Source organism: Triplophysa rosa, linkage group LG2, assembly GCF_024868665.1.
Source record: "Triplophysa rosa linkage group LG2, Trosa_1v2, whole genome shotgun sequence".
Lineage (NCBI taxonomy): Eukaryota > Metazoa > Chordata > Actinopteri > Cypriniformes > Nemacheilidae > Triplophysa > Triplophysa rosa.
Genome location: NC_079891.1, coordinates 19,281,278 through 19,307,730, shown reverse-complemented (window position 1 = coordinate 19,307,730; position 26,453 = coordinate 19,281,278). Strand labels below are relative to the sequence as shown.

Sequence of the window (26,453 nt, the reverse complement as noted above, 5' to 3'; positions counted from 1 at the left end):
TGTGCGTGCTGCTGTGAGCTACAATGACCAGCCCGGCCATTCATATAGACAACATGATTTTCCATCCCGCTGTGCTACTTTCCCACCGTTTCTCTATGTAAACACGCCCTAGAGACGAATGGGTTTCAACCTTCACGCGCGTCTCTCGCATCTGCAGTGCCTCGCGCATTAACCACTATTGTTTACTACATTTTTTGCATTTTAGGTTTTTAAGGTGAATAAAATACTTTTCCCCCTATATATTTCATCGAGGATTTCTTTAAAAAAAAACTAATAATCTCGTCTCGTTCTCGTAAACTGAGTCTCGTCTCGTGGGATAAGTGTCTCGTCACATCCCTATAAGCGGGTCTTCCTATCGCTTGTCGATTGACGCGTGGGTAAGCTTTTTCTTTTGCATTGCCGTGGGCGTGCTTTTCTGTGAGAATTGCTCAATAAGGGACTAAGAAAAGTTGTTATGTAACGGTTTTTCATGTTTGAAAAAAACTTTTTGAAACCAATACGAACCTTGGGGGAGTGTATCGAGCACAGAAATACTATGTAATACATCCAACTCGGTTTTTGACAAGTTGACCAACCATGTTAAAGGAGCAATGTGGGATTTTTAGGAGGATCTATTGACAGAAATATAATATAATATACAAAACTATTTCTTCAGAGGTGTATGAAGACCTTACATAATGAACCTTAGAATAAGCTATTTATATCTACATACAGAGCAGGCCTACATACATTGAATTCGCCATATTGCATGCCATATTTTGTATAGTAGCCCTAAACGGACAAACAGCTCCACAAAGCGCGAACTCTACCCTGCGGTACGTAGTCCGGTTGTCTCTGACTTTACAAAGAGGGGAAAAACGTCTACTAACTTACTCCTAACTGCTATCTTGCTGTCAGATCAAACACCTTTAACAGCATTGCTATTTACTGTAAGCTAGCTCTGCCCTCAGACGTGCTGTGCAATGCAAGCATAAAATGCTTAGCTTTATCATAGCTTAGACCACGCAAATAAGAATGCAAGTGAATAAAATAAGCGAAGACAACACGAGTATATACAAGCACAACACTGGTTCCAGATAAACAATGACGTTCAAAACTGCTCCGTTACACAGCTAATATTACAACAACAACATATCTTGGTTCTAACAAACCAATGTTACTCACATACTGATCTGAATCAAAGCAACCTCCTCGGGGGTGAATTTTGGTTCTCCAACGTTTCTCTGCTGGAAAGTATCTCCATAGATATCTCTGAGTATCTACACTAAAAGCCTTAGTACCGCAGGTCCTAACGCATCTCTGTTGGAAAGTCTTTATAATATTAACGCAGGTCCTGACTTTTATCCTTCTTTTTATACTTAAAAAATCCACAGACCCTTTAGTTTATGTAATAAATAAGACATTGCTCTTTCTACAGTCTTTCTAATGCCCGCAAGATCTCTTCGCTGCGTCAACATGAGAAGACACGCTGTCTCAGCCGACGACATCTTTTTGTACTGTGGTGGCCACCGTCGTGTTTCGAAAGGGAGGGGTGAGCGGAGGAATGAGAAATTGGTTGCAATTCTCAAACTCACCGCCAGTGGCCGCTTTAAATCCCACTCTAGACCTTTAAGCATGAGAAGCCAGCCCTATGGAATTTAAATGGACCCAAAACTCACGCGCATGGAAAACTGCTCCGCGAGGGCGCATTTAAACTCCGCGAGCGAGCAGAACAGTATCCGCAAGCGGAAAAGAATCCTCGCGCGGGCGCATTTCTGCTCCGTGAGCAAAAACTCAGTCCGCGAGCAGAGGCTTTGACGAGCGCGCGCGCGATTCTCTCTATGCTCTCGCAACTGCTCAACACTTGCTCGCTCGTTGAGTTGACTTCTAAGACTTTGGAGGCGGGACAATGGCAGACTTCTCTGATCCTTTGATTGGTCACTTTTAACATGCACTCACCTACAGTCTCCGACATGTATCTTACCTGTTGTACAGACGTCTTAATTTGGCATAACACGATATTTTTTTCCGTTTTTAAACTTGGGTTACAGTGTTATGTATGCCCTTGGCTTTGGATTTACATATTTGGCATCTTGACAGGAAGTTAGAAATAAATAGTTTGGTATGTGTATTCATAATTGCTTTTGTATTGTTAATATTTTCATGAAATTGTTATAAAATGAGAATTAATAAATGGCTACAACAGTATAACTCAAAGCACAAGTTATTATGAATTACAATATGATGTACTCTCTAAAATTTAATTTAAATAATTTATTTGTTTTGCTTTATTTGTTTTGAAAATATTAAAACGGGCTATGCCAGTAAACAGATATTAGATAACTCAAATTTAATGACTACAGGAGACATTTAATTATATTATTATAGTATGTTTTAAATAGGTCATACATGACATGTAAGTTTAACTGCTATATTATATAGCATAATTTTTGTTGACAGATGTAAGAAATCAAAATGTCACTTGTTAAAACACTAACACATAGCTAAGGCAAGGTAATACACTAATCATTCGGTAGTAAGACATGTAATCTGTAGGTGACTGCATGTAGGTGAGTGCATGTTAAAAGTTACCAATCAAATGCGCGGAGACCTCATTTGATTGGTAACTTTTAACATGCATTGTCCCGCCTCCAAAGTCTCAGAAGTCAACTCAACGAGCGAGCAAGTGTTGAGCAGTTGCGAGAGCATAGAGAGAATTGCGCGCGCGCTCGTCAAAGCCTCTGCTCGCGGACTGAGTTTTTGCTCGCGGAGCAGAAATGCGCCCGCGCGAGGATTCTTTTCCGCTTGCGGATACTGTTCTGCTCGCTCGCGGAGTTTAAATGCGCCCTCGCGGAGCAGCTTTCCGCGCGTGGTTATCATTATGCGCGTTTGCATAGCGCGTGCGCGCGCGGATTCCATGCGCGTGAGTTTTGGGTGCATTTAAACTCCATACAGCCCATTTAACATTGTAAAGAAGTCAGAATGCATGAAACAGCGTTAAATCACCCCTTTAAAAATGCATTTGCTATACATATAAACAATAACAATAACCTAAACCATGTTTACAGACTAACTAGCTCCTCAAGAGTGTCTTCTTTCCACTAAAGACATCCTCTATATGTGTCTGTGTGTCTATCTGTTCTTGGATCTACCTGAGCTGCTTACTTGACTGAAATGTATTTAATTTGATTGGCTCTGTGTTGCTCCACGTGCACCTCTCTGATGAATTTGATGTTGCCAGTGCCAGACTGAACATTTTCTCCTTGACTCACATACTGTAGATAATGCATATTCAATTGCTGTGTTCATTGTTCAATAAAGCCCTCTCTGTCTCTGCTGTCCCACCTGCCACATCCCTGGACTCCTGATTTTTAGAAACAAAAGAAAATGACACATTTATTTGATTTTTGGGTGAACTATTTCCATGAGTCTTTTACGGCTTGTTTGGCTTACCCTCCTAGCAGCCGCTAATCTGAAGCCATTATCTGTAATATCTTAATGGAGAATCCATAGTAGCCAGAGAGAAGGTAGGAGGATGAATTAGAAGGAAGTTAAAGAAAACATTGATTTTATTTTGTGAGTGGTTAATTTGCTGTTGTATCTGTTGGCATGCAGACACTGATTATCTCTCTAATGAAGGCTTCTGTTAACAGATTTCACTGTATAGTTTATCACTTTAGAAAGTGAAGCATCTGTTCTGAGCTGCCGGCTTACAGCTAGAGGCTCAGTGTGTCCTTTTGAAATGTCATGTACAGTATATCTTCTCCATTCACTGCTTAACTAACCAAAGTCCAATAAATGATATGAGGAATGACATTTCTGAACACACCTGTTAAAGTGTTTGTGGTTTTAAAGTGCAGTTTTATACTGTTGGAAATACAACATGGTGTGTCCCATGGCCTGCCTACCTATGTGATTTTTTTAAATTATTTATAAATAATTTAAATTATTTGAAAATTCACCGTCCTAAAAATTCGGGTTGTGAAATTCAGGTTTTCATTACTCAGTTCACGATTTCAGGTTGTAAAATTCAGGTCTCAATATATATATCTTTGAACTTTCACTTTGAAATAAAGGGAAAACAGCATCTCTGTCGTGTTAGTGGACAGCCGCTAATATGCTTCTCATCTGTCATTAAGTTTGTTGTAAAGCACCGGTAGAGCGCTGAATAAAGGAAGAAATCTGACGCTAACCTGTGTTGTCTATCACAGCGTCACTTCTAGCCACAACCCAGCGTCACAGAGCTGAGTGAACTCACTGTAATCCGTCCACTTTTTTGAGGGTTTGGTATTAAATTGTTATTATTGAACAAAGCTCCGTTGCTAACGCCTTGCGGAATGCTCGCGCTGCTGACATTATGGGCGGATGTTCCGCTGCACAACACTGCAGACGCAGCTGTCACAGCTTGTGCTCTCAATTACGAAACTTGCGTGATGGCAGAGGTGATCAGAAACGATCGAGCAAAATATAGCCGATAACGTTCATGTTAAAAATGCCTTGATTGGCGCTCGTGACATCCCTGTCCGTACAATACGAATTGTTAGCACTGTACTTTGACGTTATTATATTATCTTGTTATGCACCCATTGGTCTGCGCAGCGGTGCAAAATCAAACAACCTTTCTACATTTGAACTGGCCATCTCCTACCAAGCGCACAGTGCTCTTTGTTTGACAGATGTTTTGGTTGTCAGTAGTTATAACTGTGTTGTCGGTGTTCATGGAGAAATACTCACCGGCACATTATCATTACTTGTGGCCGGGAGAGTGCTGCGTCTGGCAGGAGAGAGGGACTCTGCAGCTGTCGGAGCAGCGGTGGAGTTTGTGTGGGGGAAAAGCAGAGACTTTGGCAACAATATTTTGTGAATCATCCTTTTTCTTCTCCGCTGGTGTAGCTGCGTTTCATTGTTATTTTATTTCTTTGCAACTTTGACTCCGTTCTGCTACCCCTTTTCCACCAGAATGAACCGGGTGCTGGTTCGGAGCTAGTGCTATTGCTGGTTCAGAGCTGGTTCCACTGGTGAACCTGCTAAGAACCGGTTTGCTTTTCTACGGGTTAGAGAGCCACAAGGGAGCGAGGTCATACGTCACTGACCACGTCTCATCTTTCACAGCAACGTTAGCGCGGTAGCGCAAACTTAAAACACCATCAACAATAGCAGACGTTGCGTTGCTTGTGATGTTCATGGCTTTGCGAGCGTACATCTGCAGAGGACCAGAGTGCAAGAAAACAGTTTGTTTCTTCCTCAGACCAGTGTTGCTTTTGTTTCGCGTCCATCGTGAACTGAATTTAATTGAATTGAATTTCAAAATGGCGGTCAGTGTTCGTCAGTGGTCACGGTAACCCCGCCCCCAGCACCTGTTGCAAGCAGTTCTTACTTCTAGCCCAGCAACGTTTCGGTGCTAGATAAGAACCACTTTTTCTGGTTCGGAGCTGGTGCTTTGGATGTGGAAAGACAAAGAACCGATTTGGAACTAGGCTCTGGCTCCGAACCAGCACCGAAACTGCCTTGGTGGAAAAGGTGACACTTTCGCTGTGGGCAAGCTGCTCTACTAACTCTGCCGCTGCGTTACCTTTCTCTTGCTAGTGTTGAACTCGTCTCGGGCACTCACTAAATCCTTGGTGTTTCGAGTCAGACGTGATCACCCAAACGTGTTTTTTCGTCAATTTTAACAATCATAGGTAGTTTACATGGTTACAGTAAGGTTAGGGTTAGGGTAAAGGTTTCGTAAGACTTGAAACAACAAAGATTTAGTCAAAACCAACAAGCCACGCCCACGGATCTGACTCGAAACACCAAGGATTAAGTGAGTGCCCTCGTCTCGCGCATATACGGTGCTAATGGAATGGTCCATTCCAATCTTTAATGGGGGGTGCATTCGTACAAATGTAATAACGCTAAAACGTGAACGGGGATCCCGACTACTTTGATGATTCCTTGGGGCTCTACGTGGCTGCTGACATGGCTTATTGTTTTAGTCCACCCCTGCCTTTTGGAGGCCCCTGGTAACTCGGGCCCAAGGCGATTGCCTACCTTTGCCTAATGGATAAGTCCGCCCCTGCTTACAATTACAACATTTACTGTAGGTGCTCTAAATGGCGGCCGCGCTACCAAAGCGCCACCTAGAGGCTGTTACCTCCTGAGTTCTATTCTTTGTCGACGGTCGATTGTTCTTCCTTGCATTCCAGGATGTTACACTGGTTATTCCCGGATGTTACACTGGTTATAGCCAAATGAAATTCTCAAATCGAATTTGGTGAATTTTATGACCTGAAAGCGTGAACTTGAATAATTGAAAACCTGAATTTCACAACCCAAATTTTTTGGATGGTGAATTAATGCAAAAAGATTTTTAAGTAATTAAAATTAAGGAAAATAAGATTCGAGGTAATAAATTCCGTAGCTTTTGTAAATTCAAGTCCTGGTGATATAAATCTGACGCCACACCTGATCCGTGGTATGAGGGAATGGACAGAATTAACCTCCTGATGGCCTCTGATGATCTTGCCATCTCTAAGCCTAGCTTATAACATGATCCATAACAGGCAATGTGAATTTTTTAAGCTTGTTGCTCTGGATATTACTGGTCCTTGGTATTTCCAATCTGTATCTAAATACAGCTGCTGAAAAAATTAAGAGACCATTTCAGAGACTGCTTTTCTGATTTCTGTGTTTAGGTAAAATGATTGTTTTTGTTTCAATGTGTGAACTACTTTATCTCAAATTTCAATCAAAAATGTATTTGCAGAAATGAAAACTGGAGAAACAGGTAAAAATAACAGAAAAGATGCTCTGTGTTTTGTTAGACTTCAAATACTGCAAAGAAAACAAATTCACATCCACTTTTAATTACAACAGTAATATACAGTGGCAAGAAAAAGTATGTGAACTAGGGCTGGGCGATGTGTTACATTTTTTTTTATCGATAATCGACTTTAAAATCATTGCGATATCCCATAATATCGGGTGTGTTTGACTTCATGCAACGTTGGGCAGATGATCAATCTGCTGATACGGACGGGGAGGGAATTCGTTCCGGTGTTCTGTCAATTTATGCTACCCATAGAATTTTGCTACCCTCATGTTGTGATTGGGTTGGTGGAGGGGTAACTTAGGTGTAAGGGTTGGGTTGGGGGAGGGGTTAGTCCTGTTTTGTATGAAGGTAGCAAAATTTGACAGGGTAGCATAAATTGGCAGAACAGTGCCAAACAAACACCAGTGTTGCAGTGACTTCTTTCATCAGGTAAAGCGTGTAGATAAACCATAGATTTTATGCAGTAGAAAAATGTTGCAGATCTCCTGAAATTTCATCCTACCCGTCAGATTATCCTACCAGGTATGCGCACATCAATGTTACGTCATTTTTTGCGCTATAAAATCATCCTACCTGTTTATTTTATACTGTTACGGGAATATGATGGTGTATTTTCATTGTTAAATCATTCTACATGTTATTTAATACCTATAGTACAATTTGATTGGGTGTTGCACTTTAAATTAATCCTACATGTTTATTTTAAAATGGTAGGACTATCTGACAGGGTATTTTGCATTGTAAAATCATTCTACCTGTTTATTTTGTCGATGTGGTTTAGATTATATTAAGGTTTGCCCTGCGGTAGGAAAATCTGACAGGGTAGGACAGTTCGAACACCGGTACAGTCCCGCGAGCCTGAGGTTTTGCTTTGCCGACGCAGCTCGTCTTTCTCTTGGTCTATCTGTGCAGCGACCGGCAGAAAACAGCAGCACATTCAACTGACCGAACAAAACAGCGCTTCCAAAATTCTGTCGCTGTTACTGACTTCCTGGGCATATGAACATTAATGTTCACGCTAAAGCCTACATCGCATGATAATGTTATAACGCATATTTTCCATTATTATCAATTATCGTCTGGTCTGTTGTAATCGACATAGGGATATTTGCGAGACATCGGCGATATACGATAACATTGTCACATCGCCCAGCCCTAATGTGAACTTTTTGGAATTTCATTGTTTTCTGAATAAATTTGTCATAAAATGTGATCTGATCTTCATCTAAGTCAAGGGTATTGACAAACATAATGTGTTTAAAAATAATAACACAAAAAATTCTGATCTTTCATGTCTTTATTGAACACACTCATTCAACATTCAAAATAGCAGTGGAAAAAGTAAGTGAACCCTTAGAATTAATAACTGGTTGACCCCCCTTGGCAGCAATAACCTCAACCAGGCGCTTCCTGTAGCTGTGGATCAGACCTGCACATCGTTGTGGAGGAATTTTAGCCCATTCTTCCTGGCAGAACTGCATTAGCTCTGTCATATTCTTTGGACGTCTCATGTGTAAGGCCCTCTTCAAGTCAATCCATAGCATCTCTATTGGGTTGAGGTCTGGGCTCTGACTTGGCCACTCCAACAGGCGGATTGTGATTTTCTGAAGCCATTCTGTTGTGGACTTGCTCTGGTGTTTTGGGTCGTTGTCCTGTTGCATCACCCACCTTCTACACAGTTTCAGCTGACGTACAGACATTCTCACATTATCCTGAAGAATTGTCTGATATACTTGGGAATTTATCTTTCTCTTCAATGATTCCAAGCTGGCCAGGCCCTAATGCAGCAAAGCAGGCCCAAATCATGATGTTTCCTCCACCATACTTTACAGTTGGGATGATGTTTTCATGATGATATGCCGTGCCCTTTCTACGCCAGATGTAGCGCTGTGTGTTTTTTCCAAATAGTTCAATCTTAGCTTCATCAGTCCACAAAACATTTTGCCAATACCGCTGTGGGGTGTCAATGTGCTCTTTTGCAAACTTCAGGCGTGCAGCAATGTTCTTTTTAGTAAGAAGTGGCTTCCTTCGTGGTGTCCTGCCGTGGATACCCTGCTTGTTCAGTGTTTTACGTATTGTATACGTATTGACTCATGAACAGAGATGATAACAAGTTCCAATGATGCCTTCAAATCTTTGGCTGTCATTCGGGGTTGTTTCTTTACCTTATTGACGAGTCTTCGTTGTGCTCTTGGTGTCATTTTGACTGGGCGCCCACTTCTTGGTAGAGTAGCAACATTCCCAAAGTGTCTCCATTTGTAGATTGTTTGCCTAACTGTAGACTGGTGAATTTCTAAAGTCTTTTAAATAACTTTGTAACCCTTGCCAGCTTTAATCGTAGATCCTCTGAAAGCTCTTTTTGGCGAGGCATGGCTCACATAAGCGTGTTCTTCTTGTGCAGAGCAAACTCCAAAAGTTTGAGGGGTTTTTATCAGTCAAAGTAGCTGTAGTCCACACCTCCAAACGTATTATCTTAACGAGACTCCAGGTGTGCCAAAACCTGACTCCAATTAGCTTTTTTGAGGTCATTAACTCAAGGGTTCACATACATTTTCCACAAGCACTACCAGTTTTTTTGGTTGTTCTCAATAAAGACATGAAAGATCAAAAAAATGTTGTTATTATTTTAGACACATTTTATTTGTCAATACCCTTGACTTAGATGAAGATTAGATCACATTTTATGACAAATTTATTCAGAAAACCATGAAATTACAAAAGGTTCACATACTTTTTCTTGCCACTGTATGTAGGGCTGTCACGATTATTAAATAATCGTCTCATCACGATTGTTTGACCTCATCGCGATGGTTTCAGATCATCGCAATTATTGCACATCTCTATAGAAGACACTAGGGGGAGCTGTGCTGCATATGCATATTTCATATTTTATTGTAACTAAAGCATGGTAATACTTGTAAATGTACCACCACAACACAATCACTTTAAAAAAACTAAAGCATATACCATAAAAATAACCTGCAGTACAATTTAATATTATTTCAGTGTGAAAACCAGTCTACCAAAATCTCATTAACATAGAAGTAAACTTTTATTGTAGTCTTGCAAGTGAGAGAAAAAAAACAGATTAGAAGCTTTTCTATGACTGATAGAATTTTAATGGTGGCTTCAATTCACTCCTGATCAATTTACTTAATTTACAAGTATTTGGTGGTTGTATTATTGACAGGTAAAAGCCTAAACCTTAAGTATGATGACCCAATTTTTTCTTATGTATTTCCAAGAAAAAGAACATAGTCTTTATATTCAGAACAATATGGTCGTTTCAAAGCTGAATAAAAAATGTATGAGAATTAAAAGTCAAAGCTCTAAAACAGACAATTAATCGTCATAATCGCAATGATTTATAAGACAATTAATCGTCAGCCAAATTTCATAATCGTGACAGCCCTAAGGTTCAAACAAATATTTTTTATGTGACGACCTATCACAGTTTTCACATGTATTGTCGTGCTGTTTCACATTTGCTGTTGGATGACTTTATATCATTCCTGAGGTTTGACTTTGTTGAAATTCAACAAACGCGGGACTGGAATCGATTGACCACAATACATCTAGCAATGCTGATTTGAAATGAAAATTTGGAATGGTCTCTTAATTTTTTCTGCGGCTGTATGTGCCAAATCGCTTCTCAAACACATCAGAGCTGGCTGTCTCAGCACCAGGAGTCTTTCTGATTATGTTCAGAGAGTTTCCAGCATCCGTGTCTGACAACATAAGAAAATGTACACATAATGTTGCTCCCCACTCCACTTTCCAAATCTGTCATCACGTATAACCACCTGTCTTTTCTGCCATTTAATCCAAGTGAAATGATATTTGGAATTACTGTATACCCATTACCGTAACTGAATTTCTTAGTTAGCCTACTGGTTCTGGAAATAATTTCTTTAATTGTGTAAATTAAAAAAAAAAAAAAAAATCAAAGCTTTGCGAAAAGCAAAGCTTGGCGTGTGCAAAATATTTCTGCGTTTCCAGAAAGCGTTTGAACACGCGAAATGGCATCTACTGACATCTTGTCAAGCCTTTTAACAAAGACGGACCTAATCGCAGAAACGACTGCGGTGTCTTTTTTTTAATCTTCTTTGACATGTACTGTCACGGCAGTGGGTGAAGAGCCCCGCGGCGGAGTTTGTGCCCTGCTTACGCCGTCTGGCTTGATGTTTTGCAAAGACCTGTCTCTTACAATGGACATCAGCATGGGGATTTATTGATGAAGCAAAGCTATGTTTTTATTGATTGTGTAGGCTAAATAGCGCTCGGTTTGTATATTTCCCTAGCCCGCAGTTGTGTCGTATTTTATGTCATCTCATTAAAGTCTTATCTGAGCGCTGAGCTTTTGCTCGCTCTGCAGTCAGCCTGCATGAGAATTGCGAACAAGGTGGCACTATTGCTGAACATCCAGCGCACCGACCGCGCATGTGTCATCTCTGCACTGACCGGACGCGACGGTGCCTATTTTTTCCTCCCCTCCCTCCCTTTTCTGTCCTCTTCATCATCACTCCTCTGTCTTTCTCAGGAGGTGATACGCACCGCGGCTCAGGCACACCTGCTTTTCACCTCTCGGCTCAGCGTTCGTTCCGTTTTCTGACTACATTCACTTGAAATACAAACAGGGCTGCCTCGGCTGGGAAGGAGCTGCGCGTTGTCAAATAGGGCTGTCTGTATCCTGCTCTTTCCTCCTCCCTGCTCTCGGCGAGGGCTGACAGGGATGGAAGCCCGCGCTGGCCGCCTCTTCGTGGACTCGTTTTTCACCTTTCTCATCATTCGCGCTGTATCTCTGAGGTGGTGATTGGAAAAACATGCCGTTGAAATGGAAAAGCGGTTCGCCCGTTAGCTGGAAATTTCCCGTACCCGTTCTCAAAACGTCCAGGTCCTCGCCACTGTCGCCCGCATACATGTAAGTAGTTGTAATATTAACGTAAATTTGAGTTTTTAAAATATGAATATTGGTGTTTTGAGGGCGCCTGCGTTTATTTGTCGTGCGCTTTTATATATATTCACTGTGGATGCTGTTGATGTGCTGGGGTCAGTGTCTCTGTTTCCGTTTATAACCTAATTGTGAGCATTTAGAAAGCTTGTTTTACAGTTTAAAGACATAATGCACGGTCATGGCTTTTACATTTTATGACGTTTAACGTGCTTCCGCATCGCCTGGTGTTGCACATGCACTGAGGATGCGGGATTTAATGCACCCTCCTCCCCTGCTCTTATTTCCCTCCGTGCGCTTTCTTTCTCCATTCTCTCTGTATCCGCTTGAAGGATTTATGTGCGCTTGGTCGAACCGGGCCGAGATAAAAGCCATTAAAGCAATCTTTTGTCCTGGCGTGTCGTGTGCCCTGGATTTAGGCGCGTGTGTTGGGTGGGGGCACGGTGGGCTGCTGGAGGATGCAGTACTGATGCTGGATGATACACGATACATGACCGGTAGAGCTTCCGCTTGTTTCTTATTCCGGAACGATCAATAGAGCTCACCATGCAAAATCATGGTTGATCATGTTTAGGCTAGAAAAAATTAAGGTTGTCTTTTAACACAGAGACAACTTATCATAAATTAATGCTTAAATAAATGCGCACTACTCATCGGATCAATAAAACATCTTAAAGTAGTTGCAAGAAAAGTAGATGGGGAATAAAATAGCATCTAAACCCAGTTATCTAATTTTTGCCATACCGTGATGTGATAATATTATACCACAAATATCACTTATTTTATTCTTCATCATACACTCTTAAAAGAAAAGGTTCTATATTGAACCAAAAAAGCTTCTATCAGGCGCTTCATAGGTTCCTTAAAGAACCCTTTTTAAGGGTTCAAACCCTATAGGGTTCTTAGCAGACTGGTAAATGGTTCTATTATTGAACCTTTTAAGGTTCTATCATCATGGTTCATTTTTATTTGTCCTTTATTGAAAATATGAATAAAATATGGTTAAAATATGTATTCTTGCCATAAGTAGCCACAGTAGAATTACATTTGGAATAAAAAAAACATTTAATAGAACAGTTTGATTATTAAATATTTTAATGACTGTAAACATGACACGAGTATCACCCATAAATTATCAAAATAATAGCACCAAAATAAATGATACATAATCTAAGAATTTAAGAAATATGTTAACTTACTAGTGAAATAACACTTAAAGTAATTTTAGTGTGAGAGCATTCAACCACGAATTCATAAGTCTTTAAATGTACAAACTCGCATTAAACCAATAACCACAAGGTTCATTCATTATGGCAAAATAATACATCATAAATATGGTTGTACAATTTGGGAATCAGGATAGACCGTCTTTTATACCCACTAAAAAGTTCAAACAAATAGTGCTAAATAGACATGAGCCGATATTCTGTAATGTGAATAACCGCGATAATTGTTTGTGTGGTGTTGGTATCGCGGGCACTTTCAAATACCGCGGGAAAATATAGATCAGCATTTTGGTTTTTAGAACGCGTATTTGTTTATTTTTCATGAACCGGATAAAAGTACACTGTGCTGCTGAGCAAAAGACGCGTGCGCACTCTGATGTAAACAGTACCACACGGAGAGGAAGCACGGCGGAAGGAGGAACACTGCCGACGATTTATCCCCCTTCTAAAAGGGTGAAGTCTGAGGTTTGGAAATATTTGGGGTTAAAAGTAAGCAGAGTAATTAAATTTGACAGTGCGGCAGAATCATTATTTTAATTATACGTTGATGGAACACAATAAAGTCATACACTGTCACAAAGTGCACGTGAATTTGCTGTTTAGAAGTGAAATCTGCTAAAAATGGTCAAATGAGCAGTGCAGCGTCCCTCTCCATATCTGCAACACCACTGTAAACATAAAAACAAAACGTAAGTTATCAGCACACTGTTTCAGATAAACTAAAAAGTAAGGTGTCTGTTAAGAAATAAACATCAGGCCCATTTTAGACCAAACACAATTACTTACACATTTTCTTTCTGGACTCCACGTCTCTACACGTCTCCAAGATGTTGATTGTCAGAAGCTGAAGAGCAGTCTCTATAAGGTTCTTCCCAAATCGCACATGCATGATTTCATGAAGCATCTTCAACACAAAGACCACGTGCAGTGCACACTAATACCTTTTATATTTAAAAAATGTACAAATTTAGATCAAAATGATCACATACTTGCATGACAACATCAAGACAACATCTATCCCTCTCTCTGATGCTAAACACAGAAAAAACAAGGTACAAAAACCATGTTTAAATGTATTATAAACATATTTATTGATGCAATCTTTTACAACCGTCATCTGCTGAGAAACCACACAAGCGCTTCCTTCAGCAGGCCCTGTTCAACGTCGCGACGCTCACGGTAGTGATGCTCTAACCCCGCAACACTGCTTCTGTGAGCGGGCAGGCGTAAATATACATCAGAAGCATTGAAACCTCCTTTGCAAACAGGTTGCTGAGAACCTGTAGTCCAGTTCTATGAATGCTAATATATAAAATAAAACATTATTTACTTATATTGTAAGTCTATTCCATGCTGGCTGCCAAAATGTTTCACACTGTTCGTTTTAAATGATTAATCCGTTAAGTGAAACATATTCCAGATATTTTGTGCACAAACTATTCTGACACAAGATAATGAAAGTTTGTAACATGTAATTTATTTAACAAAGTAATTTATTTTTTTGACTTACCACATAAATGTCTCTGTTAACCAGACACAATGCACTTGACTCTCCTTGACCGTTGGAATGCAAACAGGTTTTGAACGCGGTGACGAGATGAAACGCCGGAGACAATCATAATATCATATCTCATAAGTTAATGACTTTTATGTCAAAAAACGAAATTATGATTTTTATTGTTTATGTTATTGAAAAAACATCTAAAATAAAACATAATATGAATACAAATGCATTTTAAATACAAATGGCAGGCTGCTTATGTTGCAAACAAGATCAATGAAGTAATACCCATATTATTACATTACACCCTTATGTTTGTTACATGTTAAATAATAATAATAAAATAGTATAAACATGATAATGCAGTGTACTGAATGCCAACATTATTTTGCAATCAAGCATAGCCTATTTAACAAAGCAATGTAAAACCAACCAATGGTAAAAGCCAATTACATTTATGGCAGATACTGCAAATGCATGAAGCAAAGTTGAGCCCAAAGAACCCTTTGTGCCAATTAAAAAGGTTCGTTCACCTTAAATGGAACCCTTTTGGATGCTATTGAACCTTTTTGGCATAAAAGGTTCTTTGAAACTGAGTATAGAACCCTATGGTTCTATATAGAACCCCAAAATAACCTTTTTTTTAAGAGTGTAACTTTCCTCAAGCAAATGCTGCTGATTGTAATCTTCGTAAAAATTAAAGTAAATGCGACTGCAGAAGTGTTTAACTTGAAGCTATTAACTATGAAGCAGAGAGTTCAATGTGTTCTTCTGTATTACTGATCTGAGAAAAGGTTTTCATTCAACCGGTTAAAAAAATTTAGGGTAAGGATTCACATCTATATTTTATAACTTGAGCCAATGAAAAATAAAAAAAGTTATAAAATATAAATGTGAATCCTTACCCTAAAATGTTTTAATTGGTTGTATGACCTTTTTTCGTGCTACATCATTCTTCTGAAAGTGGTTTTACAAGTTGAGTTCTAAAGTCACAGACATGGTCCAAGAAAGTCCCCTGGTTTGCTTTATTGTTTTGTTACTTATTTCTTTTGCCTCCCGTCTGTCTTTTTGCTTTCTTTATGGCATTCTGGTCGTAACTGTACACAGTCCCTTCAAATTTCCCCTTAAGGATCAGTGTTTCTTAATGTTTCTAGATTTACGGTTTGGGGTTGTTGATTACAGTGTTGGGTTCCTGACCCTGTAGCCCCTCCTAGTTAAACCTTGCCCCAAAAAACAATGTCTATTTTTATTTTTTTGACCGGGTGTTGTGTGATTACAGGGTGAGCTGTGGTTTCTGTGTTTTTCAATGGGAGGCAAAATGTTGCTTGGACACATGAATCCCTCTTTTTATATTTTGGTGGTCTCCGTTTTAGACATACTAAAAATATTGAATAACATGATGTAGCCACTAGCCAGTTGTTAAGAATTGCGCCCTGTGTGTGTGTTGGTGTGAGAGAATAAGGGGAGGTTTGGATTAGGCATGGGCGATATGGCCCTAAAACTCTTCATGCATCCTGTATATAACAGCCAAGAAATCATATTAAACAATTTGTGCAATGCGCACGTGCGCATAATATCTAACGAATGTTTAAGTAAAGACTTGTCCAACCTAAATGTTGTGGTGTTTTAATGTATTATGACTATCAACAAATACTAACAAACGAATTAAATAAAATGAAAGTGAAACTTAACATTAACTTTGATGCATCTACAGTGCTATATCCTTCACGAGAGTTAGAGCTCCTCTTTTAGTGCAAACTCTTTCTCAACTTCACGTCCGCCCTCCGCTATACCCGTTTTCGCTCCGCATATGTGTGAATGGTTTTCACAAAGAAATACGTCATCAACTAGGATTTATCCTAATTCCTATCGTAGGTAGAATTTCCACCGGTATATCGCAAATGATAAAATATCGCCCATCCCTAGTTTGCATCTGGTTGTTCTTTTGTGCTTTGGGTAATGTGCATGTGTTTTAATAAAGGTTGTATTAGCTTTGTGTGTGTTCATGAAGTGTTACCTCACTTGCTAAATATACCCGCTGCCCATAGTGAAATTTTCACGCTCAGTAGGCCGAAAGAGATGTGTCCGTACTCACTACAATGCACACACAGGAAATTGCAAGTGATTGAGTGGACAAACACACACACATAGGGCTGCATGATCATAGTTGTCAATTATTCACCTCGATATTGTAATTGCGATTATTATTTTCGATTAATAGATATTATATTGATGCTTTGAAATGCCTGAATGCACAGGAACTAAGGCAAATGGAATAGGGATGAGTCACGATTTTCGAATATTCGATTAGTTGATTTAATTATAGAATATCGAATAGTTTGTGTGATTGTTGTCTAAAAATAAAAAACAACAAAAAACAATTCCCTGTGTATTCACTTCAGTGCTGATGCAGTGGTGAGGTGTTCATGTAACCAGAGGGTGACGCTACTAAAAACGCACCTAAAAGCTGAAGAAAAGTCTTGCTAACATTACGTAGACTACGCACACTGACTGTAGACATGCGTGGCATATACGGTAACTTGGGACGATGTCAGATATGAGTTCTGTGTGAAGTGCAGTGCAAACTTATTATAGGTCAACCGCTACAATGCACATTCATTTTAGGGAGAAACACCCAGCAGGTCCATCCACAGGTCAGCCACAATCGGCGGCTAGTTTCATGATGAGATCAACAAACAACAGCCCTCATCACAAGATGATAGCTAATGATATGCTTCCGATCAGCTGATACTGCAAGTGCCATCATTCAGGCTATTCGCAATATGTTCCGTCATTTTGTTATGTTTATTATATTAATATGTTTCTGCGTGTTTTCCTAAAATTACTATATGGCTTGAGCTAAGAGCCTATTCCCTAATGAATTAAAATTTGTCATACAGATTGAAAGCGTGAATGGTCTCTCTCTCCCCTATTTCTCTAGGTGTGTGTAGCCTATACATGCTTGCATGCCGTGGAGGGGTGCGATTTTTGAATAATTCCTAGTGATTATCGAATAGGCTTGTGCCGGTGTTCGGTAATACGGTACACCACGGTAGTAAAAATCCACGGTAGTGTTACCGCGGGACTTCAAATCACTGTGAAGAAGAATGTCGCTTTTTTTTTCCTTTGACTGGTTAAAATAGCACCGCATGCGTTTATGCTGTGGCGTCATACGCACACACACTCTGATGTAAACAGCCTCACGTGGAGAAGAATGGCAGAAAGGCGGAGCGTTGCCGAGTACAACCTAAGGTGAAATATTAGTTATGTCACGCTGTCGTGATTCTGCCTCATCTTGTCATGTCTTTCTCGAGCTTGTGGCAGAATCACGGCAGTATCCCTTGTTTTATGTGGACAGAGACGTTTTGGCCATGTGGGCCTTCCATGTCCTCTCTCTCTGGTGTCACATCTTCTGGCCCCGCCCCTTTGTTTCTCCGTTTAGTTCCCATTAGTGTTGAGTCTTGTCACCTGCCCTTCTATGTCCCGGTGCAATCTCCCCTCGTTAATGTTTCCCTATTTAAGTTCTCAGTTCCCTTTGTCCCTCGTGGTTGCATTGTTGCTGGTCTGTGTTTTGTGCTGTCCTTATCTGTGTGCTTGTTGCTATTGTGTCCTGAGTGTCTCCTTGCCGTGTGTTTGCCCTGCCTTGCCCTTGCCTACCCTAAAACGTGTTGGCAAGACATAGCGTCGCTCTTTTTGGTTAGTTTGCTTTTTGCCCCCTCGTGGGAAGTGTTTTGTTTTGCATTTTTGTTTTGTTACTGTGTCCCGAGTTCCTGTTTTGTTATAGTTTTCCCCATTGAGGGTGTTTTTGTTTGTTAATAAAACTCTGTTAACCCCTTCACTGCCTGTCTGTAATTGGGTTCTTCCCCTCACCAAACCTGACACACGCCACTTCTGATATTTACGTGTTTCTGAATACTACATTAAAAAGCAATTTGCAGAACTAAAATGTAAAAATTGCATGGATTATTGTCATTTGCATTCCTGACAGTTAAAGAGTTAGCTTGGTCCGCTGGCTATGTCCCACCAAACACAGAACGTTCCCCTAATGTTAGTTTTTGGTTCCCTTTTGGTTATTTTTTTGGGAACCAAAAAAAACGTTCTAAGAACGTTCTTTTCAGGTTTTATTTTTTGCAACCAGAAAATAACGTTCCCAGAACGTTGCAGGTTTTTTTTTTTAAATAACCAGAAAATAACGTTCCCTGATGGTTATTTATTGGGTTTTTTTAACCAGAAAATAACGTTCTATGATGGTTATTTATTGGTTATTTTTTGCAACCAGAAAATAACCAGAAAACAACGTTCCCTGATGGTTATTTTTTGGTTATTTTTGCAACCACAAAATAACGTTACATGATGGTTCTTTATTGCTTATTTTTTAATGATAAAAATAGTCAAAACTGGTAAACGTCAGTGACATATGCAATACAGAAATTATAAGATCACATTAACACATGTTATACTGACCAAATGAAATTAATAAATGTGCCCTTTAATGGCTGAAAATAATAAACTATTTAAGCTAAATGAAAATACAATCATATATATCCATGTGTATTTCTTTAGTGTGGTTGTCTGTTACTGTATGTGTGTGCGCTCGAGCGTGTGCATACTCCGCTCTGCCGCGCAGTCCCGTCATTTAAAAATTAACGGTCATTACGTTTTACCTCACCCACTAACACGTTTAGCGGTTTATTTATTTTAATTTTTTATTTAAAAACGTACAGATTTGAGAGTAAACTTATATTTTCGTGATTTTCGATTGATTTGACACATCTAAATCAACAGACCATGATGTAAGGACTGAAACTCAGGGCTTTTGATTGTTATACAGTATGTAAAGATGGAGCCGCGCTATACTTCTGTGGTGAGACAAGAATATTGTTAGCCTGAAGATAATTAAATGTTTATTTTTCTGTCAATAAAAATCTGCTTTAAATATTGTGTTGAAGTCATTGGTTATTTAATTTCAATATCTATAATGTCTGATGTTGAGGTAGGCCTACACACAGTGTGGTTTTATTAGAAATGATACACTGTGCTGTTTAAATCGAAAATTAGGCTTCAGTAATGAAAAAGGAATTATTAAGATAAAAGAATAATCTAATGCATTGATTTCATCCTCCATATTGTGTGGGATGATGTATTTTACTTATTTTAATTAGATTAGACAAGCGATGGATAAAAACACAGCATGGATGTATTCATTACTGACGTGTAGTGAGGCCAAACGGACCCGAGAAAAATATTTTAGGCTCAGGTAATTATTTATAGTGTATAGTGACGTGTCAGTAAAATGACCATTTAAATATCAAGCCATGAATATTATAAGGCTGAAACGATTCCTCAAATTACTCGAATAATACAAAAAATCAAATTACCTCGAAGCTTTGTTTAATCCATTTAACTACAGTACACACGGAGCACTGTGTTTCCCCGCAGACCGTTATTACTGACGCACAGCCCGCTAAACTCTACATGTTACAGGGCTCTCAAGTCTCACGTATGAGACACACGCATTTTAGTCTGTTCACATGCCCATACGTGTTTCTCATGCTGATAAGTGATAGCTTATTGAAATGGTGAACTGCTATTTTACTTGGTTTTACTCTACTTTGCGAGTGTAACTTGTTTTACGGCTGCATTGAGTCAAAAGCGGATGCCGAATCCTGTTATTTACACATGCCATCTGGCTGCTCTGCGTGTCTGAGTGAATGAACAGCACAGTTTAACGTGCCACACGCGTGATGCTCATGGATTTGTCTGCGTCTGCGCTTTATGAGGACATGAACACATGAACTTCATCTCCAGAGTTGCTCTGAGAGTTTATTTCTCAAACATTTTATTGTTTGGGTGAAGAAACAGACATACTAAAAAATATGAGTCTTCAGACAACCTGCCAAAATAAAAGTCATAGGCTATATATTACTATTTAATAGTAAAAAAAAGAAACTTAAAACTAATTTAGATAAACTAATGCATCATGCATAAGCTGAAATTAGGTGTTTACCTTTGAAATGGTTCTTTCTATTTTTATTAATATTTCTTATTTATACATTTGTGTTATATTGCATTTCGAATGTAATATGGCAATGTAATGTATTAAATGGGTTAACTTTTCTCAGATATTAATGTATGCAATTTCAGCAATAAACATTTTATTTTTTCCAAAAAGGAAACAAATTGGTTGTTAATTTTAAGAGACCTGTCTTATTTTCTCTTGTATATTTAGTATTTCTCTTTAATAACAAAAAAGTATTTATTATCCGAATACCCGATTAATCGATGGAAAATCAGTAGAATACTCGATTACTAAAATAATCGATAGCTGCAGCCCTAGAATATTATGTTACATTTGTATTTTACTATGTATGTTGAATACACTATTGTACAGCAAAAGTGAGTACAAGTAAAGTGGGCATCTTTATCTTAATCATCACTATTACATGTGTTCCTCCTTTACTAAAATCTAGTATGGAATCAAATATATATTTATATTTCATTACAAATTATCAGTAAGCTTTACTTTCCATTTATTTCTTATTATTGGTTGATATTTGAAAAAGTAATTAAACTTGTTGTTGACACTATACACTGAAGTTTTCTTATGTTTTTGACCTATTTTCATAATACCGACTAGGGCTGTCACGATTATTAAATAATCGTCTCATCGCGATTGTTTGACCTCATCGCGATGGTTTCAGATCATCGCAATTATTGCACATCTCTATAGAAGACACTAGGAGGAGCTGTAGTGCATCTGTATATTGCATATTTTAGTGTATATATTGTTACTAAAGCATGGTAATACTTGTAAAATGTACCACCACAACACAATCACTTAAAAAAAAAACACTAAAACATATACAAATTACCTGCAGTACAATTTAATATTATTTAAGCAAATCTCAGTGTGAAAAGCAGTCTACCAAAATTTCATTAACACACAGGTAAAATTTTATTGTAGTCTTGCAAGTGAGAAAAAAACACTAGAAGCTTTTCTATGACTGATAGCATTTTAATGGTGGCTTCAATTCACACCTGATCAATTTACTTCATTTACAAGTATTTGGCGGTTGTATTATTGACAGGTAAAAGCCTAAACCTTAAATATATGATGACCCAATGTTTTCCATTGTATTTCCAAGAAAAAAACAGTCTTGTATTCAGAACAATATAGTAGTTTCAATCGCTGAATCAAAAATGTATGAGAATTAAATGTCAAAGCTCAAAAACAGACAATTAATCGTCATAATCGTCAAAGCCCTAAAACAGACAATTAATCGGCATAATCGCAATGATTTATAAGACAATTAATCGTCAGTCAAATTTCAGAATCGTGACAGCCCTAATACCGACTACAGTAATAAAAGCTTCATCAGTTACCGCTACATAAAAATGTATCACCGGCTAGGCATGGGCCGGTATGTGATTTTGACTGTATGGTAACCTTAAGCCAAACTATAACGGTTTCGCGGTATGGCGGTATTGCAGTTGCAGCTTTAAAATGCGTTATTTTAAATGTCTGAGTAAAAACCATTGAACACAATAGATTTGATTTTTAAGCAACACAAAATATTTGGAACAGTGGTAAACATGAGCAGTATGTCAGGTTAAGTCAGTGCTTCCCCAACATTTTGAAAGCATGGCACCCCTTTCTAGTCTTCTTTTAAATGCATTTCCAGTAATTAAACTTACATGCATTCATCCATACATGTACATAAATAAATTTTTACCCGTAATTGTTATCCCAATTAGTTTTTCGATTAATTGTGCAGCCTACACACACACACACACACACACACACACACACTCTCTTAAAGACACATTACAGCAAGAAACAAATGCATTCGTAAATTAAAGGGTTTAGTGATGTCCCTGGTCTTATACGAGTGATAAGGAGTGACACCTGGAGAGCTTTGCCGCGTGAGGGTTGGTAACGCATGTGTGTTAAAGACTGTACACAGTGTTGGCAAATCTTAAATCCTGCTCATCCGCCTCTAGAAAGACCTTGGCCTTGTTTAACATTAGGCACTCCCAAAGTACAACCTGCAATTTTTAAAGGCTAAGTCCTCATCCAGGAACCCCATCCATATCATCCAGGAAATTCAGTGTTTGTTTGTTTTGCTGCCAGTACTTGTCTAATGTACTTTAGTCTCCTATGAAGACAACATCAAACCCGCAAAAATGTCAGAAAGAACAGACAGTTATTGGAAAACTCTTCACATTCACCTTTCTTATCAGATTCCTTCTGTGTTTCAGATTTTCTTCTATATCTTGTGATCTCACATGAAAGGAAGGGATTTGTCAGGCTCTTTTCCTCTGCAGATTGAGGAAATGCTTTTGAATTACTCTTTTTCAGATTTTTGTCCAAAATCAAATCCTTTTGAAAGAGACCACTAGGTGTCTTAACATATTTTGCAAATATATGGCATTTGATTTTTAGTCCAATGTTGCTTTGGTCATTTGTTGCTGTTACAACCTAAAAACTGTGTGGAAAAGACACGCTTTAGGGAGAGAGGGGAGAGCGGAGAGCAGTTTTAATATACATCCTGTGATGTTTTCTCACTGTTCTTTAGAGGTATTATGCATTTCAGTTCACATATTATTGCAGTACAGTGCAAGAATAAATCTTTTATTTGACTGTAATAGGCTATTGCTTAAAGCTTTTTTTTTTACAACTCAAGTGTCCGTAGTTTTAGCTATTAATATGTGAATTTCATGGTGTAATACATTGGTTTGTCACAAAAGTTTGTCACCTCTCAAGTAAAAGCAAATATGACTTGTTTCGTTTTTATATTTTGATAATCTATAGATTCTCAATTTTGAGTGCTTGAGATCTGTTTTCGTGGCTGGGTCAATGTTGTAAAAATAGACTGGGACTAGAGTATATTTATCACAAACAGCTTTTAACAGCCCCTTTGCGCCAACCAATGTGACATGCAAGTTGGGTCTAAAATTAACTTTAAGCTGCACCTGCCAGTGGTGGTTTAAATTGATAAAATGTGTTACTTGCCATGAAACTAATTTGAATAACATGCAAATGATTGTGAAATTATGCATTTTTGTTCTTATAACAATTTAGTTATTGTGTGAAATTTCTTGGCTGGTTAAAATATTTATTTGCATGAAAGTTCATTATAGACCCTGCATGTAATGTTAGAGTTAAAGTTACCAGCCTTCTGGCAAGTGCCTGATTTACTGGCCAATTTTACCTTGTTGAGTGTTAGTTTTGGATGCATGTGAGTGTGTTGGATTTAATTAATTCAATTCAATTTTATTTATATAGCACTTTTCACAATGTGCATTGTTCCAAAGCAGCTTTACAGGAGAAAATAAGAAAACCTGAAAAACACAAAAAAGGTCAAACACAGCACAGTGCATGGTGTTTATAAATCAAGCCAGGGGCGGAGCGGGGGGGTGGCTTCTGGGGCTTCAGCCCCGATTGTTTTTTCAAAAGCCCCGAATCTTCTCAGGTTAAATAATTTCATACAGTACGTTAGGTGGCGCAGTGGCGGCATTGAGCTTTAAAGTCCGAGTCCGTCACTCCAGTCAAAGCGAAGGAGACATTCAAGTCTGAACGAAGGTGCTGCACGCACCTTCTGTGCAACTGCAACTTAAAATACAGAATCTTCCGACAGTAAACATGTTTTTAAATCAGTCATTATTACAGTGGCTTCATTACATTATTACTTTGAAAGTGTCTATTTTTAGTTATGTGGTTTGTTTATACTGTTAAATAGCGTTCGGCTAACGGCTAACATTAACACTGATTTAGTCTGTCTAAATAATTAGAGTATTAGAGGCCACATTTACTTGGCATTGTTGATGAGCTTTGATTTGAATTACTTGTTACTTCATGGATTCAGTGGTAGCACCTTTGTCTGCTAAATTTTTTCTAAGCAACAAAATAGGTTTTAAATTAGTAATGTTTATTCCAAATTCCTAATCTACCTTTCTTGTGTAACTTCATGGTAACAGGTTTACAGCATTTTTCTGTTTTTATTTGAGAGAAGTGAAAATGTCTTTGTAACATATCAAATTTTGACAGTTTCAGAATGATAAAAAAGAGAACACTTCGATTAAAGATTAAAAAATAGTTTATTATAGCTGCCATAAATGTGAAAAAAATATCCTGGGGACCATGCCCTGGATGGAACCCCTAGATTTTGGGCTAAGCCCCCAATGTCCACAATGTCTGGCTCCGCCCCTGGAACAAGCAAGATTATTCTAGTAAATAATATCTAATAAATGCAGTCTCCCGGTGGTTTATTTAGCATATTTTGCATTAAGTGAATGCTTGGCTGAAAAGATGTGTCTTTAATCTAGGTTTAAATTGGGAGAGTGTGTCTGACCCTCGAATAGTATCGGGAAGGCTATTCCAGAGTTTAGGTGCTACGTTTGAGAATGCTCTGCCCCCTTTGGTGGATTTAGTTATTCTAGGTGTTATCAAAAGTCCGGAGTTTTGAGATCTTAGAGAGCGTGATGGGTTGTAGTGTGGTAGAAGCTCTGTTATGTAGGTAATTAATGGGATTATATTGAAGAAGTAAATGCTGTAGTATTTCATTTGCTCCCTCACTCGTCCTCTTGCCAGTCAAAGATGTAATGTATCCCTCCGCCTGATTTCCTACATTAGTTTTACTCCCACATCTCTGTTGCTGCCTCTTGAGCGTCATCTCGGGAAAAAAATGAAACCAACCTAACACACAGACACATTACATATAAAACCATATTCATCATCTAATGAGCCGACACTTAACCTGGTGGAAGAGATTTGTCACACGTCTTTTTCTTCCACTATCATTTTTGTATGTTTTCCATGACTTCTTTATTCACGTGTTTAATCTTGTTGCATCATAAGAAAAAGCAAGAATTCAATTTTCATATGATCACCTCAGAAGAGACACGAGGTGGTGGAAACAGGGTTGCCGGAAGAGTGGATATAGAGGATGGAAATATGGAATGGAATCCTTGAGAATAGGAAAGAAGGAAGATATGGGAAGTAGAGTGGAAGATGGAGAAGAATAGGATGCTGGCAAGGGGAGAGACAAAATGCACTTATTTAATGCAGCCCTCTAAGGTGATTCTCTTATTCTTTTATTGCTATACAATTTATATATAAATTTGGTCTGAATGGTTTACTTATGTGAAAATGCATGTGTGCATGTATGTATTTTCAGGTAAAATGTTTGTAGTTTGAAAGGGTATTGCTTTTTTCAAAGTATTGCTTTATTTACTGTCCCCCCACCGCCATTGAGAGCGTCAAAAATCGCTCTGGCCGCCCTGCCAACAACGCTGTAGAAAGTTTCGTGGCCGCCCTGGCGCTCTGACGTAGACCAAAGTTTACAGGGCTGCATTCTCTGGAATCCTCTCAAGCGGTGGACTTCTACATTCCGATTGGTTGCTGCCGAACTACGTCATAACTCATTACCATAAAGTTGACCTGATTTCAACGGCCAAGACGCGCCGCTGCTCGCTGCCGGCTCACATTGAAAATGTATGACTTCCGGCCACTTTGACGCTCTCGACGGCGGCGGTGTGAACGCACAGTTAGACTCTCACCAAAATTATGTCGGGTGTCTTCACAAGAAATGTTGCGTGCATTTAACAGACTGTCATTTGTAACTACAGTTGTGGCATTACGCCACAGTGGAGGCGCAGTTTCGTTATCAGCACACTAAGGCGCTAAAAAGAGTTGCAGAACAAGAGCTAGCTGTGTTTCACGGCTGTTTGTTTTGCATCCAAGTACGTTTAATTTCTTGAAAATTCTTAAATTAACATGACGTACATCATTGTAATATCTTTAGCTGTGCAGTTGGATCGTTGAATCAGCGTATACTGTACACAGCGTGTTCGCCAGTATGAACGCACATTGCGTTCAGAATGACTCGCACACGAATGACTCATTTGAATCGATTCATTTAAACTATTGAACTTTCTGTCACTAGCGAATGTAAGAGATCATTGAATCATTTAAAGTGAACC

At 38.7% G+C, this 26,453-nt stretch overlaps 1 protein-coding gene across 6 annotated transcripts in view; it reads left to right on the top strand.

The window, feature by feature from the left end:
- Positions 1-26,453, top strand: part of klhl13 (kelch-like family member 13) — an 85,465-nt gene that overhangs the window by 20,543 nt on the left and 38,469 nt on the right. Inside the window, exon 1 of one of the 6 annotated variants that reach the window (XM_057352623.1) lies at positions 11,164-11,714. The exons of 4 other annotated variants lie outside the window; for them this stretch is intronic. In XM_057352623.1, coding sequence (XP_057208606.1) covers positions 11,617-11,714 — 98 coding nt within the window. In that variant the 5' untranslated portion in view covers positions 11,164-11,616. Of the gene's footprint in view, positions 1-11,163; positions 11,715-26,453 lie in introns of those variants that run through there. One more of the 6 variants, XM_057352649.1, reaches the window with a different exon arrangement.